This window comes from Labrus mixtus, chromosome 20 (genome assembly GCF_963584025.1).
Source record: "Labrus mixtus chromosome 20, fLabMix1.1, whole genome shotgun sequence".
Taxonomy (NCBI): Eukaryota; Metazoa; Chordata; class Actinopteri; order Labriformes; family Labridae; genus Labrus; species Labrus mixtus.
In genome coordinates, this window is record NC_083631.1 from 17753807 (window position 1) to 17772216 (window position 18410).

The window sequence follows — 18410 nt, forward strand, 5'->3', positions numbered from 1 at the left end:
GATCTGTGCTAACAGGAGTGCAGTTGAAAAGTCTTAAGTTAACTATGAATCTTGAACTGAACCTAAAAAGCCAAACCAGAAAAGCATTTGATTATTTCCACAAATAACCTCCAGAACTTCAGTTGTACCTCAAAGGCTGACAAAGTCAATGCTCACCAGAGATTAACCTTTGCACAGAGCCAGGCTTACTTTTGCACTACATTTACAGCCTTCATTCTAAGCTGGACTACTTGCATTTAGCAGAACGATACTCAGAAAGTAGTGGTATCATCAAAGCCTAAATGTGTTTTTTCATGAATGTAGGAATTTCAAGTAAGAGCTATTTATTTTTACAGGATGAAATGTAAAATACACATCACGCTCAGCCGACACTTCTGCAGAACGTTCTTTGTTATATGTACTGCGTGCTTTGTAGACAGCAAGATTTTGACCATGCTGTCCGTGTAAGGCTTCCACTGAATGTGAGGTCCTGAACCTCTTAAACGTGCCAACAAAACAGAACCAGTTTTTCTTTATCACCTGATGACTAGCTGATACGCAACAGATGACTCGCATGGTTTCCCCAATTGTCAATGTTCTCTTAAAGGTCCCATATTATGCTTTTTCTGGTTTTATATGCCCTTTAGTGTGTTTTCCAAGTGTCCTGTGCATGTTTAGGCACATCTATTTGCAAAAATTCAAAGTCCGCGGAAACGCAGCTTCTCCTATCTCCTCCTGTTAGCTGTAGCATTAGCTGCATGTAACGCTCGGTTCTAGCCCCCCTCGATAAAAAGTCCGACGTCATTGTCAGTGTGAGATCACTGATCTAAGCCCATTGGCTCGTTGTGGCAAGCCCAGCAGCTCATGATGCACGCCCATTAACTTCTGTAGCACGCCCACGATATGCCGTAGCCTGCGGTAGCACAGTAGTGCTAAGGTGCTAATGTTTTTGCTCCCCTCGGAGCCAAAGTGGCTGCATTCCCAATATGGTAAAAGGGGCGGGATATTTCCGAGAACCGTGCTGAGCGACTGACCAATTACGGCAGAGCCGACAGGCCGACCAATCAGATCAGACTTGGCACACGTGGGGACTCTGAACGTGGGCACTTCAGAGCCTTAGAGAGTCAGAAGCGAGCCGGTGCATGGAGCGACAGTACATGAAAACAGACACTTTTTTCGAAGTTTAGCTATTGTGAACATACTTTAGTAGGTACATAGATTAAATATACGAACCCCAAAAAGGGCATAATATGGGCTCTTTAACATTCATATACACCTGTCACACCTCGGAGAGAATGCTGCATGCTTTTCTCCTTGAGCTGTGTCCTTTCACTGGCTTGAAAGAAGAATGAATAGAGGACTTAGACACACAAGGAGATATTTTTTTTCTCTTTGAAAAATAAATTCTTGTGGAGTGTGTGTCGTACTGTGTGGACACGTGACAATGCAGAGAGTCTGGTGTGTGTGTGTGTTTGTGTGTCCTTGAATAAAAGAGCATCTAACAGAACATATCATTCAACTCAAAGAAAAGAATCACAATCTTTAAAATTAGGACTTTAATAAGATTTGTACACGACACATACGCAGAACAGTTCAACAACATACAAGACATAGACATACAATTTCTTTTTTTACAAACAACATGAAAGATAACATTAATGCATACATTGAAAGAAAATCATCAAATCGTCATGTAAGAAAAGAAAGCCTTTACAGATAGAGCTAACAAAAAGCTTTCAGTTCCAATGATTGTAAACGGAATAATGCCAGACAAACAAAAAGCTCTGGCATGAGCTGAACAGACATCAGGCATAATATCAATAACACAGACTGAAAGGCATCATCAAAGACATTAGAGGCGCAGCAAAACGATTTTGACGTGATTTAGCATCAGTTTGGCGGCGATGTGCATAAATGTGTCTGAATCTCTTTTTTAAAATCTGACCTTTTAAATCTTTAAAACTCACTAGGGAATTTGCAAAAACACTGATGCTAAATAATTTCAAAATACCCCTTGGTTTTTTTACATCAGGATTATACATCTGGTGATCGTTTAAATGGGTACAAAAAACCCTAACAGGCACTTTCCACTCTGGATTATTGTAATGCTAGTAGGGAGAGCCAGTAGTATAGACATTTTAGAAATGAAAACTCTGCATTTAACATCATACAACAATGGAGAAAAATCATAAGAGATGTTCCGACACATAATTATTTCCTTTCCTGATACAGGTTCCAATATAGTACTTCTCCAATATAAGTCAATAAAAAATACAAAATGTTGATGGAAAAATGCTGATTGCTGACATTTTGACTAACATTACATTCTCTGCCAGCAACACAATGTGGTTGTTTCTAATTTTAAAACGTTCAACCCAAACCTTCATCATGGGAGACAAATTGGTTTTAGTATCACAATATTGTATTTTAGGCTGTATCGGAGGCTGATGCATCGGAACAACTCTTATAATCTTCAGAGTGTTTTCTGGATTTCAAATATTATCAGAGATGGCTCTTCAGAAACATACGTGATGCATCGAGGCATGTTGCAAACGCACAAAACAACTCATGCATGGAATGTAATGTTGGAAGAGTTGGAGGTTGAAGGTTGTTCATTCATTAAACCACATTTTTGAGTGATTGCGTGAAAAAAAGAAAATAAAACCATTCAGTTTCCAATACTGTTAAAATCGCAGAGTCCATTGTGTCTATTGGGAAATACGTTTTGTGTATAATATCTAAAACATCCGGCTTGTGGTGGTGACTTCTTGGGGAGTATGGTGACTTACTTTTTATTAGTTTGGCCTTGACAGACAGACACAGAGACACCAGCTGCCAGACATGATGCAGGAGGCATCGTTTGCGACACTCGTGATTAGACAGTACAGGTGAATTGAATACATCATGCAGAGGTGAAAACAACGTAGCATCATTCCTTAAAAAAGCCGGATCTTTGTTATTTTCATCCCTCGTTCCCTTCTCTTTCATCATCTAGTCCTAGTTTCCATCTACTACTTAATATTCAGAAAGATTTTACCCTACCTCGACTCAGAGCTCTAAAGCTTTCACGGCCGTCTGACCTATTTGGACTCATTGAGGAATTTCAGCCGGCTTGTTACAACTTCTGCCAGCCATATTGGAGGTTTACAATTCTACAGAAGCCGCAAACACCTGGATGAATCTCTGAAACACTCAACGGAATGAATAGTAAGTAGACATTCTGCTTTTTTTTTTGCTGGTTAATAAGGACTAATCCAGTGATCTGTTAGGGTTTCAGGACAAGTCCAACATTTGGGGTAAAAGTCTACACTTTGCCTTTTCACTTACTTCTTCAGTATTCAAGGATGTATCAGGTTACCACCATCAGCTAGCATACTTTGCTTAGCATAAAGAGTGTTACCAAGGCCAAAAAGCAACCAAGACTTTGTTTAAAGACAATATCTTGCCTACATCTATCCCTAAGCTCGCCATTTATATTATGTCGCTGGCTAATTATTGAAATTCAAATTTAGTGTGCTTTGGGTTTAGCCAAGCTAGCTGTTCCCTGTTTCTTCTACTCTATGCTAAGCTTTGTTAGCTGTCTGTGGACAAAAGATTCATATCTACTGTACAGACATGAGTGGTTTCTCTCTATTCTTATGTGTAACACTGTATTTAATAGTTGTGTAATGGCAGTTTCTTAATAAGCTAGTTGTAATAGTTTTGGTCATCAAACCATCACTGTGGGAATAATTCAGAGCTAGCAGAGTGTTAAGTTGTTTGCAAGTATTCTTCAATTAACATGACTTCCTCTTTGCTTAGTAGGCTGCTAGCTTGTTTGCTAATTAAGTGAATCCAGTAAGGTAGTTTAGTGCAGCCTTAATCTTTATTATGAGAAAATAACTTTTTACTGTATTGAGTAAAAAAAAAAAGCAACGTAATGAAGTCTCTACTCATATCATGTCAAATATACTGTATACCCAATTTACTTAATTTTTTCATACTTTTAAGTCCATGCCACATAGAGTTATTGGAAACATTAACGGCGTCAAGCTTTACCCCTCAGTCCCCGACTAGGCTAGAATCCTTCCCCCATTGGTCATTGGTGAGAACTCCTCGTGTGTTTACTACATGGCTCCCCCGGGTCTTTCGTTGCTCCACCATGAACCTCAATCCCATTTTCGGTCCAGGGGGCCACACTGCCCTGGGTCACTTTGCTGCAGCGAGCCAAGCTAGCCACCTGGCTGGAGGACAAGACGCGATCCCAGACACCCACCTGGGACAGCTCTCCGACCAGGGCCTGGGTTGAATCAAAACCTCCGGCCAAAGAATCCTGAAGAGAAAAGAAAACATGAATCTTTAAATGGATTTCGGAGATAAAGCTTGAAAGGAGGTGACTGAGGGAAAAAAACACTTTTATAAACAGACAGGCTTCGATTTTGTTGCCTTTGACAAAACTGAAGAATTTTTGAAGACGGAGACTTGATATAAAGCTGACATAATGGATGCAATTCTACAGAACAAAAAAAACCCATGGGGGTAGTTTATTTTGGCTCTGGATGAGGGTTCCTGGGGCTAAAAACCTTTGCTTTGACCATTGTGCATATATTTATCAACACAAGACAGAACAACACTTTAACATAATATACCAATTCAGCGTTTTATCTAGCTGAATTACTCATCGCCTACCATCTGACACTGATAGAGCCAACTCTTTATGGCTTTAGGTTTAGGCAGTGATTGTTTAGTTAAGGAAAATGGCTCTTTAAAAAACCCATCCCCATTTCCCCCTGTTTTCAACCAAAGTTCAGTTCTCACTGGATTGAGTTGGAGTTGGAGTTGGAGTGGAGAGACAATTTCCACAGTCAGCTGTGTGTTAGCTGTACTCATAATGAAATATGCCTCTTTGATGCATTTTATTTACAATTCAGTGGTGGAAAAGACCGAGAGTAACAGTGTGTTAGGATACATTTTCCTGCAACACTATTGTCAGCAGTTGCCTGAAGGGCAAACTAAATTGGATTTCCTTTTTCAGTAACAGCCTTATGTTCCTCTAATCAGGTAAAACTTATTTAATTATGTCTGTTGTGCCTTTACCTGCTCCTGTCCCAGTATGAGCACTCCTCCAGGTCTGATGTGATGTCCAGCAGCCAGTGCATGACCTTCGCCCCTCAGCTTTCCCCCCTGGTACGCCTGCCAGGCTCCTCCCTTCTGGCTCCAGCTCACACAGATGTGCTGCCAGCTGCCTCTGGAGAGGTTCAGAGGCAACTGCGCCACCTAGGAATGGGAGAGCGAGAGGGCTTTTAGATTAACATTGGAGGTAAGACATGTCTTCAGGCTGCATTTCTCTGAAATCCCCTTTCTTCAAAAAAAATGCTCTTATGCACTAATTCCCAAGTACCAAAGTCACTGTGCTACCCACAAGGACACAGAACTTTTCCTCCAGGCATGAATTACCATAATGAAGTCACTGAATTATACCTTAATCTACAGCACTGCACTACACCACATTGCAATGCTGTCAAGATGGTGCATTAGTTTGTCATTTCATCCCCCTGAATGACACCATTTAGCTTGTCTGCTAAATTGGCTTCTCAATTGATGTGTTCTGGTTCTTTGTATGCTAATGCTGCTCTGTATCTGCTGTAATAGACATTCCAAAGTCCAATAAAGAATATAATGCCTTTGATATATAGTACAACAGTAGAATTTTAAGAAGGGAGCAGACCTTGCAGAAAGATGAAGTGAAACTCTTGTAGAGTGATGCTACTGTCCATACTTAATTACCAAAAGAACAGACATTTAATCTAGTTGCTTTAATCCTCACACACTATGTTCGTCCAGGAACTGTCAAGAATTACAACAATAATAAAATAAATAGATTATAAGGCCAGTACACCCTGAATTTATCAAACAAGATCACTGCAGAGCCTCTGCACCCCCTCTGGTCGGAGTATGAACTCTTGTATGAACTCTTGACTTCAGGGCGCAGGTACAGAATGCCCAGGATGAGGACCAAAAGAGGCATTACATCCCTTGAACCACGCAGTATTCAGCTGCTTAATAAACTCTGATTATTCAGGGTGAACTTGGCACTCTGCACTTTATTTATCTTGCTACTAAAATCCCTCATTTAATCATGTGATGCTTTCATGTGTTTTTATGTGCTGTCCTGTTTATGTTTGTTTGTATTGTGTTTTTATGCTCTCTGTGCAAGACAAATTCCCCTCGGGGCAATAAAGGTTTAATTCATAAGACAGCAGAGCATACAACTACTGTTAGAAACATTTACACAAATTGACCCACGGTAACTATTGTATTCAGTTTTGTAATGTGTTCCAGATAAGCAGCACAAAGGTAACAGATGTTTTTCACAATCTCAGTGGTTACTTGTGGAGCCCGCAGCATTAACCAGTCACTTGATCGAGTGTTAGACTGATACTGATAATCTGACCCAGATTTATAGAGAAGTGATGCATGCTGGTAGATTATCGTTAAGTGCTTTATAAATAAATATCAGCCAATGTCTGTCACGTCTAACTGTTAATGAGGGCCAACCAACTTTATCTTACAGGACGCAGTGATGGGTGGAATATTTGTCACCAGTGATAAATCTGAAGGCGGAATGATAAACTGGGTCTGATGATTTTATAGTGGAGTAGTGTTGTAGTACTCGAAATCAGTCTCGGTCTCAAGACAGTTCTCGAGAGCACATTTGGAAGGTCTCGTCTTGAAATTGAAAGCATTTTTACTTGGTCCTTTGTCGCTCTCAGACTGGGTGGACTCTGGATTTTAAACCGACCGCACCACCACTGATAGGCTATTTTTCCATGTCATTACTGTGATAAGAAGGAAAATGTAAACAAAAAGGACTGATCCAGCCAGATACCAAGATCTTTAAACTGGGGGACCCTTTCAATATTGTGACTTTCTAGAGTTGTTAAATATGTAAGTCATTTTCTGTGTTATTTCTGGCTCTTGTAAAGAGCATGTATTTAGTTTAACCAAGAAGCAGATCTCTCTTTGTGAAAACCCATTACACTCAGGAAACGTTGCAATTAATTCACTGATACAGGTGATCCTCAGCCTCTCCATTCTATACTTTTAACGTGAGTCTCCCAAAATAGTATGGGAGGCAGAGCCTTGAATTGTCAGGCCCCTTTTCTTTGGGTTCATCTACCAGTTTAGAAACAATCCACTCCACTTGTAGGCACAGGCTTGAAATGATTCTTTTTTTCCATCAAGCTTATAGTTAAGGCTTCATCATTCCTGACTAACTACTGGGTCTCTGTAGGTCTGCTCTAAATGTTTAGATGTCTTGAGATGACTTTTGTTGTGGTCTTGGGCCTTACACTTGACTGCCCTGCAGATTGACTGATTTGGTACCTTGTCGTTGATGAGCAGCTCAGCGGCCGTGTGCAGGCCCTGCAGCAGCACGAGCTCGTTGGGTTGTTCTGGAACAGCGTAGGACAGAGGCGTACCGATTCCTCCCTCTGCGGGCCGCAGCCACAGGCACACGGTGAAGGCCCGGAGCTTGGGGACGGAGTGCTTCACCACAGCGTACATGTAGTTTGTCCTGGTGGGGAAGGACAGCCTGTATCCCTGTGGGAAGGAATGGCCTGAGGTACCTGACAGAGCAGACAGAGAACATTGAATAAGAAACAAAAAATGAGGATGAATCAGTCAAGTTATGCACAGTGATCTGGCTTTTTCTCATACACTGTTTCTCCACTGACTTCACTTGAAAACATCAGATCTTTTTTTCAAAGCAGTGCATTTATTTCATAGTCCTTCTGATCTTTCTTTTACATAAGCTCAATATAATTAATTCATCATAAAGACACCCCTTGGCTTGATTTGGTAAAGAGTAATACAAAATGAAACATTATTTCTCATCATTAGCGACTCATTTCTCAGGGTTGCATTTTGTATTCCTCTTTATTATATCTCCATTTAAACATCGAAGTCAACACAGACATATATATACATACAAACATTTTCTTATTCTTTCTTTTTCCACCCACTGCAGATGCCTACCTTCCTCCAGCCCTGAGACACGATGTTTTAGTTTATTGATGCCCTGGTCAATTTCCTGTCTGTGCTTCTCTGTTTCCAGCCGCAGGGCTTTTCTCTCTTTATCCAGCAGCTCCACCTTCCTCTCCAGCTCCCCCTCCAAGGCGTCCATCCTCCAGGGTCCGCCAGCTCCACCTCTGTGCCCAGGATAAGGGCCGCCCGACGTCCCGTCTTCCCCCGGCACCCCTGAGGTGCTGCTGTCCGTCTGGTTGTGAGGAAAAGGGCCGATGTCTGACTGCAGAGGAGGGAGGCCGTGAATGGAAACTAGTTAACAAAGTTAGTTTTTTTCCAAAGTCAAACGGAATACTTTTACTATGATGCTGAACTATATACTCAGCTCAAATAACTTCAGGTCGAACATTTTCAATGTAATGATATGATCCAGAATTTTGCAGCAATTCTCAACACATGTTGGCGACATCAGACATCAGTTGTTGATCAGTTCAACATTTTAAAGGTTTATTTCTTGTCAATAACTGTGAGGCAATGAAACAGTCCTATGAACCCCAAATTAAACTTCAGATGGTTGTTTATCTCAACATCTAAACCCTATCAAGTTGTATTTTGTTTTAACTTTTTTTGTACAAATGACTAAAATGTGATGCAACATATTAAGCACTAAGTTTTAGACGTGCTGGTAGAATGTGTCACTCTTTTGAAAGAGCTTGCCTATCCCTTTAGGCTAAGCTAAGTGTTGTATTGCTAACTTAAGAGATGAATACTGTATCTGACAGTGGTATCAATCTTCTTGAATACTGCAAATTATATAGCAATAAGCGTCAAACTATTATTTAAAACCTAGGGATCATTTTACATAATTTCAAAGCCTAACACATTAGCGACCACATAGAGAACAAGCAAGCTTTGTCTTGAGACCAAGACCGATTTCGAGTAGTACAACACTACTGTAAGCACACATCAAGAGAACACACAGAACAATCACACATCAAGAGAACACACAGAACAATCACACGTTAAGAGAACACAGAACAATCACACATTAGAAGCTTGTTTGAAAGTTGGGTCTTGAGTAAGGATTTGAATGTAGATGGTTCAGTGGAGTGTTGAATATGTGTGGGGAGTGAGTTCCAGAAAGAGGGGGCAGCTATGGAGAAGGCTCTGATACTTGTAGAAGTATCTCTGTAAGAGTAGAGTAGCTCGACTTACAGCAAGTTGTTTACTTTATAGGATTTGTTTTGACATTTAAATTCAAAGACAAAAAAAACAAAAGTCTGAAACCAAATGTCACACATTATGTTTCAGGAATCAACAGATCTTAATTAAGCCGAGCCGAGTCATTCCTAAGGGGATTTCTTTTCAATTAAGTACAGCACAACAAATAATTGCTATTCAGAAAGAGGCTGCCAAGAGAACAGACTATTTCAGTCAACACCAAATTACTCCAGGCCCTGCTGCATAATGGTTCTCTGAAATAAACACCAAGACCTCAGGGGAAACAACGTGGGAAATACAGACTCTGCTGAATTAAAAAAAAATCTGCAGGGTCCATTATCCATCGAGCATCGTGTTGTAGAAATATGTAATCACCACGAGGGACTCAATACGGAAAATACACAAAGAGCGCTCTGAAAAATACATAAAGGCCATACAGTGAACAGTGTGCTTACCTGTATTGCACAAAATGAAACTAAGGCTGGAGAGAATACTTTTCTATGATGATCACTGCTGTACAGAAACCAACAGACATAGTTGGATAGGATTCAGTATGGTGGAAGAAGTCCTGGTTTAAAAAAAGGTAAGGTTACATAACTGTATATTTAAAGATTGTAAAAGAGTTCAGGTATGGATTTTGTTCCCATGTTGGGATACACGGTGGATGGAAATGTTGTCTTAGAAAGAGTCTTATAAGGAATATAGTTCAACTGTTGTTAACCATCACTCTGCATTATCATGCATGTTTTGTACATCTTTAGGAAGTTGTATAATGTCACTGTCTTCAAGCACAAACATACGTCCTGCATGCTGTTTGTTAAAAAGTTGACGTTGTTTGAAACTGAGTAAAAGTATACTGTAGGTCGGCACTTTTCTATATAGACTTCACATTACTGTATGCTGCATCCGATCTGAGCTGATGTGTTTGACAGTTCTGTTGCTGAGCCTTGAGTGAAGGAAGCTATTTACAGTACAGATTTCAAATTCAGCTAAATATCAATATCATCCAAGTGAATACAGGATTGGGGCGCCGGTAGCCTAGTGGTTAGTGTGCGTGCCCCATGTACAGAGGCTCTATAGTCATCATAGTGGACGGCCTAGGTATGAATCCAAACTACTTCTTTCCTGCACATCATTCCCCTCTCTCTCTCTTTCCTCGATTTCTTACTCGCTCCACTATCCTGTCTCTAAATAAAGGCACAGAAGTGAGTGCAGTATTTCCAACAGGAAGCTAATTGTGGTGGATACACCTTAAGAAATCTCACCTTCACTCCAAGTGGTAGTAATAATGTGATTGCTGAACAAACCAAACTTAAAATGGCTATGTAGGAACCCAACACATTGTTATCTTTTATCTGCTTTTCTATCGATCATCGTCAGTAAAAACTAAACCGTTAAACTGTACAAATGTGGAAGGAAAGGTGGCCATGTCAGGATAAAACAACAAATTTGGTTACTAAAAAGACATCAGACAATAGCTAGCATTAGCATCTTTACTGCTAGAGTTTTCAAATATGTTCTCTAACCTGAAGTAGGGCCTGATGTCCCGCTGGATATTTAACACCCACTGCCTTTCAGTTGCAAATAAAGTGAGACACTACATGTAACTTTTGAGCTTCCCACCCTGAGCCTGACATCAGAGGTAGACTGAATGGCCGCTGTGTGAATATTTTGAGTGGCAGCAAATGAACTACATTGTCTGCACATTTTAAACCATTACAATCCAAGATTAGCTAGCATGTGTGTTAAACGCTAAGGATGCTTGTTTCCTGTCATTTAGTAGGAAAGTTCTACTTGTTTAAACCGTAAGAGGGGTTAGCACTATCTAATTGTTTGAAAGATTCATTTAGTGAGTTGTATTAAGTTGCTGGAATAAATGCAAGATTATGCAAAATCAATACAGACCACAATCTAGAGGGAAACTGGGATAAGAAATCTAACACAGTTATTTGACCTGAGTAGTATTCCCAAATGAGCGCTCGTGTTGTGTTTTCACCAGAACACAGGATGTGATGTAATCACCAGCCTTTGCCTCTGAAGTAGGCCAAGCACCTGCCTGGCTGGTAAAGCGTGACTGGGATGGTAAAAGAAACAGTGGGGGCGAGAAAGAACACATTGGCTCCCATGTTATGTTTGGCATTGAAGCACGAGTCACACTCGAGACTTGTGAATTTCATTCATATCTTATCTGGTAAAGGGAGAGTGTGTTCCTGAAAAGTGAAACAGAAATTACATGGTTTTTTTTTGCAATATGGAGGGGTTTGTTTTCCATTATGGTGTGGGGATATCAAAAATCAAACAAGTTATTCACATAGAAAACGACCTATAAAGACGTGTCCTACATATAATACCAGAAGTGAAGAGTACTATGGAGAAGCATGTTGAGTGTGTGCTTTTCAACAAATATAGGCAACTCATGTATTATTGATGGTATTTCTTCAGCCAAGAATGAGGTTATACATCATCGGATTCTGGTCAGATAAGGGCACGTTTCATGTTTCTGCAATTCTCCTCCCCCTTATTCTCCCTCCCCCAACTCATTATTTTCTTCATCCCCATCTCCGCTCTCCCTCCTGTTTCTCTCTGCTTCCCCTGCCTCTCTTTTTTTTTTTTTTTTTTTTTTAAATTCTGTCTTCATTTTCATTTTCAATCTCGGTCTGTTTTCTTGGCAGGAAAAATTTGCAACATCGCCAAAGCAATAAACTCATTTTGGATTAAGAAAAAATACTGCTAGGTGACATGTTATGATAATGTAAAATCATTAAATGTGGATGTAATCAGCCATTACCATCAACATCTCTATCTTGATATTGATTATATAGTAGGTATGTAGAGAAAGAAAGTCTCCTAAATTTCCTCTTTTTTATAGATTTATAGATTTGATAGATTTCTCTTTGAGGTGAAAAGTATTTATTTTTGTACATACAGTTGCTTCACTTGATGTTGCTGTTTAAATAAAAGGGCCTCTGACTCTCGATATCTAATATCACCTACAATACTCCCTTGTTCTCATTCAAAATTTAAACCCCTTGCTTTTAGAAACCACTCATGTCTGCCCAGGAATACTAAAAGAGACTAAGAAGAGACGCTTATAGCAATGGATTTCCACTCTGATAATCACCTTTTGCTGCAAAGTGAAGCTAGAGTTGGTTACTGCTAAAAGTAGCTGGAGTTTGAGGTATTACAGCTGAATGTACTTTTTACAGAAGAATATAGCCAGAGTTTTTTTTAAAACAAAATGTAGCTGGGGTCAAAGGTTTTATAGGAAATGATAGCTACTATAATGATAGAGCTAAATGAAGCTACAGATCGATGTGTAACAGTTTAACATAGCCAGGTTCCAAGGTTTAGAGCTAGTGTTGGAGTATTTAAAACAAAATGCAGCGAGAGTAAGAGGTTTAACAAAAATGTGGCTAGCGTCGGAGGGATTACAGCAAAATGTAGCTAGAGTTGGACGTATTAAAGCTAGATGATGTTGGAGTTGGACGTATTAAAGCTAAATGATGCTGGAGTTGGACGTATTAAAGCTAAATGATGTTGGAGTTGGACGTATTAAAGCTAAATGATGCTGGAGTTGGACATATTAAAGCTAAATGATGTTGGAGTTGGACGTATTAAAGCTAAATGATGCTGGAGTTGGACATATTAATGCTAAATGGAATTAGGCCATGACAGTATTTAAAGAAAATACAAATCTAGAGATGGATATGTTACTACAAAATGTATTTAGAGTTAAAAGTCTACCAGCAAAATGTATCCAGTTGGAAGCATAATTGCAAAAGTTTCTGTAGTTTTAAGGTTTTGTTGTACTGTAATGTTGTAGAGTTTGAGGTGTTACAGTGGGATGATACATAGCTGAAGGCTTTACAGAGATTGTACTAAGTGTTGGAGCACGAACAAAATAAGTTTGGATTTATAATATAACCGTTAAAAATAGCTAAACTTTGGAGGTATTGCAGCATTTTGTTCCTATAATTTAATATGTGACAGAAAAATGTGGCTTGCAAGATGTAAGTAGAAATAGCGTTCTTTGCAATTCTTTATTCTTTTCAATGTGGCACATTTCCATTTGTAAGCACCGTAGTGTCTATATAATATAAATATATACAGGAGAGTATATCTGGATATTTTTATTTGTAGTACAAGTAGATTAAATTAGTAGCAATACAAAGGCTGTGTGTGTGTGTGTGTGTGTGTGTGTGTGTGTGTGTGTGTGTGTGTGTGTGTGTGTGTGTGTGTGTGCGTGCGTGCGTGCGTGCGTGCGTGCGTGCGTGCGTGCGTGCACACACTTTGGGCCTCCTCTGTGGCCCCAGACAAAGAAAGACTACACGCCACTGGATAGAGATCTAGATATTACACCAAAATGAAGGCACAGTATCTAGGCCTATATGGTTGGAGGAATTACATCAATTTGTAGCAACAGTTCGGGGGGGTTTCCTCAACTTGCGTATTTTGAGAGTTTCCTGCAGAGGATCAAACATGTGAAGCAGTGATTTTCTCCACTCTTGACCTACCTCCAGCTTCTCTATGCGGTCCTTGAGCTGTGTGATAGCCTGCTCCAGCTCATCCACAGCCCTGACGGTGAGCAGGTGGGCACTGTCGGGCGTCGAAACCGGACTGTCCCGAACCATGATCCGCTCCAGGTGGGTCTCCTCTGGCGTACTTTTTTCCCCCAACAGCCCCGCTGCGCTCCCGCGTCTGTCCGCGCTGCTGCTGCTGCTACCGCCGTCCAGTCCCTTCTCGCACTCGGACAGTTTCCCTGTCAGCTCTCTGATGGTCCGCTGGTCCGTTAATATCTGGTCCTTTTGTTGTAAGACGGTCTTCCGGAGCTCCTCCGCTTTGGTGCGAAGGTAGCCCCAGTCTTCCCCCGCGTAAAGCCCAGGGTCGTCCGCTTGTTGCTGAAAGTTTTTCAGGTTGCACTCACCGGCGGGGATCGGCGTGCAGATAAGTCGACTCACTTTTGGGTCGTGCCCCGTGAGTCCAGTGACCCCGTCCAGCCCGCCGAGCCCGATGTTAAAAGTCGGTGCTTCTGAATCCGGTGTTTCAGAACCGTGGAGAGCGCCCAGAGATCCGACCCGGGCCACAGAGCCCCCCGCAGCGGGGGTCTGCGCCGCCGCGTCCGTATACAGAGAGTGGTTGTCGGTTGCTGGTTGCTGTTGAGCCGCCGCAGCCCTGGAGGATCCGGTGTGGACGGCTGCGATGATGCAGATAACCGCTCCGATGAAGGCCACCATCCCGGCGGCCAAGATAATAACAATGAACTTCAGGGTTGCGGCGGAGAGGATCGATTATTAGAAAAATCTAATAATAATACTCCCGATTGCTTGAAACTAACAGCTCCAAAAGCGCAAAAAGATATCAAATTAAAAAAAAAATGCTATGTAGGCTTATTAAAGAGAAAGAAAAACCTCACTTTTTCCCTCTTCCACAGTAACAAGCGATGAGAAAATGAGAGTTCCGCAACATAACTGAGTGATCATGGAGTCAAATCATGAGGAGAAGAAAGCAGTCTGTGTAACACCTCCTCCTCCTCCTCCTCCTGTGCAGCGCGCATGTCCTCGGGATTCAGGCGAAATCCAGCCTGTTAGGGCTGTTGCAGAATGAGGGGGTGAGAGACGAAGAAAAAGAGGAGGCGGAGGAGAGAGAGAAAGAGAGACACTCTTTCATGTAGCCTGAACACTTTTTAACCTTTTGTCTTCTTCCTGAAGCCTAAAATAGTTTGCAAAGATATGTTTAGATGGTAATGTCTGATGTTCTAGCTCATCTCTCACTCAGATGAGAGATTTTTGCAGATTTGCAAAAATGCTGCAGAAGAAGTATAAATTGTTGTCTTTTTAGTGACTTTTTTCTTTTTTTATTCTGTCAGCAATAAGCTATTTTTCTAAATAGGATCTCTGCCGCATGCATATGTAGCCAAAGAATGAGTTTCTTCCTCCCGTTGGCTGTAATATTTTCCTGCTCAGCAACATATTACTGTACAGGCTTGCTATAATGTGATGTGTGGACGGCCATAAGTCAGCCTCAAGGCTCCCTGTGGAAGAGCTTTACAGCCGCTGGGATGACAGACTGATTGTCCAATAGGGGGGCTGTGAGAGTGTGTTTCATTAAACCAGGCCTGCCAGTGGAAATGCATGTTAATCTCACAGCATTGCACATAACAATCTGAAAAACAAATTCATGAGTAAGCACTAGAGAGACTGACAGAGAGAAAATGAGACGCAGACAGGCGTCAGAAAAACCCTTCCCTGTGCGAGGGTGGAGGGAAATTAGTGTGCAAGGTGCGTTCTCACACAAGTATTTAGAGGGATTTAGGCTAAGACTTCTCGAAGTCACAGCCGCTGAATGCTCTAGTGTAGTATAATGTGTGAGGGAGTTAGTCTGGAGACTACTGTCTCGATTCCTAATATGAAATGTATCTTTTAATAAATGCTGTTCTGCATGCTGAGAAGAAGGAGCACACTCCTCCTAATCATGATTTATAAAAGTATGACTTTATATTTCCCTTTTTTGCTGTTATGAGACTCAACTCAAGCTGAGGGGAGAATGAGTCCCCCTGTCCCAAAGTAACATTGATTACAGAAATCCTCCCTGATAAGTCAAATACAGCAGGTTACAGCATGTGAAACGTTTGGAAAAACAGAAACTCAATCTACAGATTCTGCTTCAAAATGTCGAGGTGTGGGTCCTGATTTTGTCCCTGTAAGTTGTTGCAGATTTCGTTTGTAATTTTCAGTCACCGTCCACTAAGGTTTAGCAGTCTTAAATCATGGCCTGAAGTTCTTTGTCGTTAACCGCTGGCTACATGGGAAGTCGCTTGTCACTGACATATAATGTCAATAGTTGCACATTCTGAGATTTGAGAAAACAGCACATTGGTTGGATCTGTTTGTCACAGTCGTCATTTTTTTTTACAGTTGTCTGCAGAAGACTCTGAATACTAATGTATTTCTTTGTTTATTCATTTTATTAACGTGTCTGAGGACCATGATAACACAGCTTAGAAGAAAAAAAAACAGAATATACAACATTAACAGAAACAACAGCACACAGCATGGCTAGATTACAACAAATAACTTAAATAAAGGAAGGACGAGCTTCAACGTGGCGCAGAGTTTTGGGGACAGGTTTGGCTCATTTGTTAGAGTGTGCCCCGTGTACAGAGGCAAGTAAACCAGAGGCCTTGACCTTTTCACTGTGTGCTGCAGTGACATTGGTGCTTTAAAGTTATCCTAAGTTGACAATTTTTCATTTAGTTGATGCACTTCCATCCCCCCCCCCCCCCCCACAGGTTTTGGATCTTTAATCTATGCCGGGGATTTGTCCGGAGCTGCTTAGTTCCTAGAAACATCTAATAACAAGGTTTCTGCTGCACACAAAAAAATGTTCCTTATATATCTATGTGAGAAGTAAAAAAAAAGAAGTATTACGACAGGGTACTCCAGGCTCCTCCCACAGTCCAAAGACATGCTCGTTAGGTCTATTGGTGACTATAAATTGCCTGTTTGTTTCTATATGTCAGCCCTGTGACTGACTGGCAAACACGTTTTAGCCCACCTCTCGCCCAATGATAGTTGGGATCAGCTCCAGCTCCAGCCCCCCCCCTTGACCCCGAACAGGGAAAAAGATAATGGATGAATGGGTGATCTTATTGTACTTTAATTGTTTACTCTGTGCTGCTTGTAGAAGTGTTGAGTAAAAGCAGAATCACACTCAAGGTTGTGTTGCTTTAATGAATACTGGAGCAGCTGTGTGATTAGAGAGAGGAGAGAAAGAAAGACTGTGTTTGTGTGTGTGCATGTTAGTAGGCTGTTTAACAGTCACATCATGTCTCTGGTTAGTTTATGGTGCCATCTAGTGTAAAATTCTCTCTTTCGCTCTCCCCTCTCTTTCTCCGACTCGCTCGCTCACTCCCTCTGTCAGGATCAGTTATCTATCAAACTATGAACCATTAACCCAGGATCCAAAGGTTTCCTGTTTCACTTCTCTACTTCTTCTAAGGATCCTCCTCACACATACTGTAAGCTCTTTATAGATGAAAATACAAACTTTACTGTTACTACACCATCCTACAGACCTTCACAAAAGTACTTCATCACTGTCCATGTGGCATTTACACCTCTCCTTGTGGGAAGTTCACTAACTCTAATGTCAAAGAAAGAAAAAACTACACTTTGATAAATAAAAAAATATTACATAACTGCATTCCAGCTTGTCTACAGCACTTTGCACACGTATGATTTCTACATCTAAAGTGATTAAAATATAAGGATTATGGGATGTTTAGCTTATATGATCACTTACATATGCAGTAAACCATCAAAAATCTGATGTATTAGTGATAGAAATGTGTTTGGGATTAAGTACATCACAAAATATGCTTGAATTAAAGGTGCAGTTTGTAACATTATCATGTGTGATCAAGTAAATGCAACTTTATTTCACTCAGTTGAGGCTTAAGAGTGAATAATTATTCATTAAACAGTTTAGGAAAAGATAAATGTGCAATGTCTTTGGTGATTCGACTCCATCACGATGACTTCATGTAGGCCTACTGGAGGGGTGGGGAGTCCAACAGCAGGGTAGGATACTCCCAGTGATGGAGTCTAGACAGTTGTGGTGGTTTTGAGAGTGGAAGTATGTAGGATGTGATGAGGAGCGGACTTTAGAGGAGCTGGTCACGAACACTGTCGAGACGGGGCGGAGGAGGGTCACAGCAGTCAAACTGAAACTACAGTCTGATGGCGAAAGCGAGGAGAACGGATTTGAAAAGTGTGACAGCAGCAGGATGATTGGTCGGTTGAGGTCGTGGCAGAATCCGGGTTGGTTTATTACTTAAGGGGAAAACGCCACCCAATCAGCTAATCAGCAAAGCAGGAAGACGGAGGCAGTGACAAGGTTGAATGAAGAATAATGAATGAATGTGTGAGAGAATATAAACTTTTGCTGAGCTCCATTTTTTTTTTAACCAAAACCACAAATCTATGCATAACAATCTGTGTAGCAACCAAGATGCAACAATCCATACAAGACAAATTCCCCTCGGGGCACAGAAGGTTTCATTCCACTAGTAGAAGTTTTTTCTGTGCAGCCAAAGCCTGATACCTTCTTCTTGTGGGCCAAAGTCTAAAAACCACTAATGAGCAGGTCACACTGCTGTTGTACAGGATGATACAGTACGTTCCTTAAGATAAGACAAATACTGTATT

The 18410-nt window shown here is 41.0% G+C and overlaps 1 protein-coding gene across 1 annotated transcript; it reads right to left on the bottom strand.

Moving 5' to 3' along the window:
- Positions 1-1613: 1613 nt before the first annotated feature.
- cbx6b (chromobox homolog 6b) lies at positions 1614-14776 on the bottom strand. The gene is made up of 6 exons (XM_061026988.1): positions 13719-14776; positions 7996-8236; positions 7345-7586; positions 5056-5235; positions 3430-4291; positions 1614-3199 (listed from the first exon to the last, which is right to left on the bottom strand). Exons 1-5 carry the CDS (start codon positions 14436-14438, stop codon positions 4058-4060), a joined length of 1617 nt encoding a protein of 538 aa, XP_060882971.1. The 5' UTR covers positions 14439-14776; the 3' UTR covers positions 1614-3199; positions 3430-4057.
- Positions 14777-18410: the final 3634 nt, after the last annotated feature.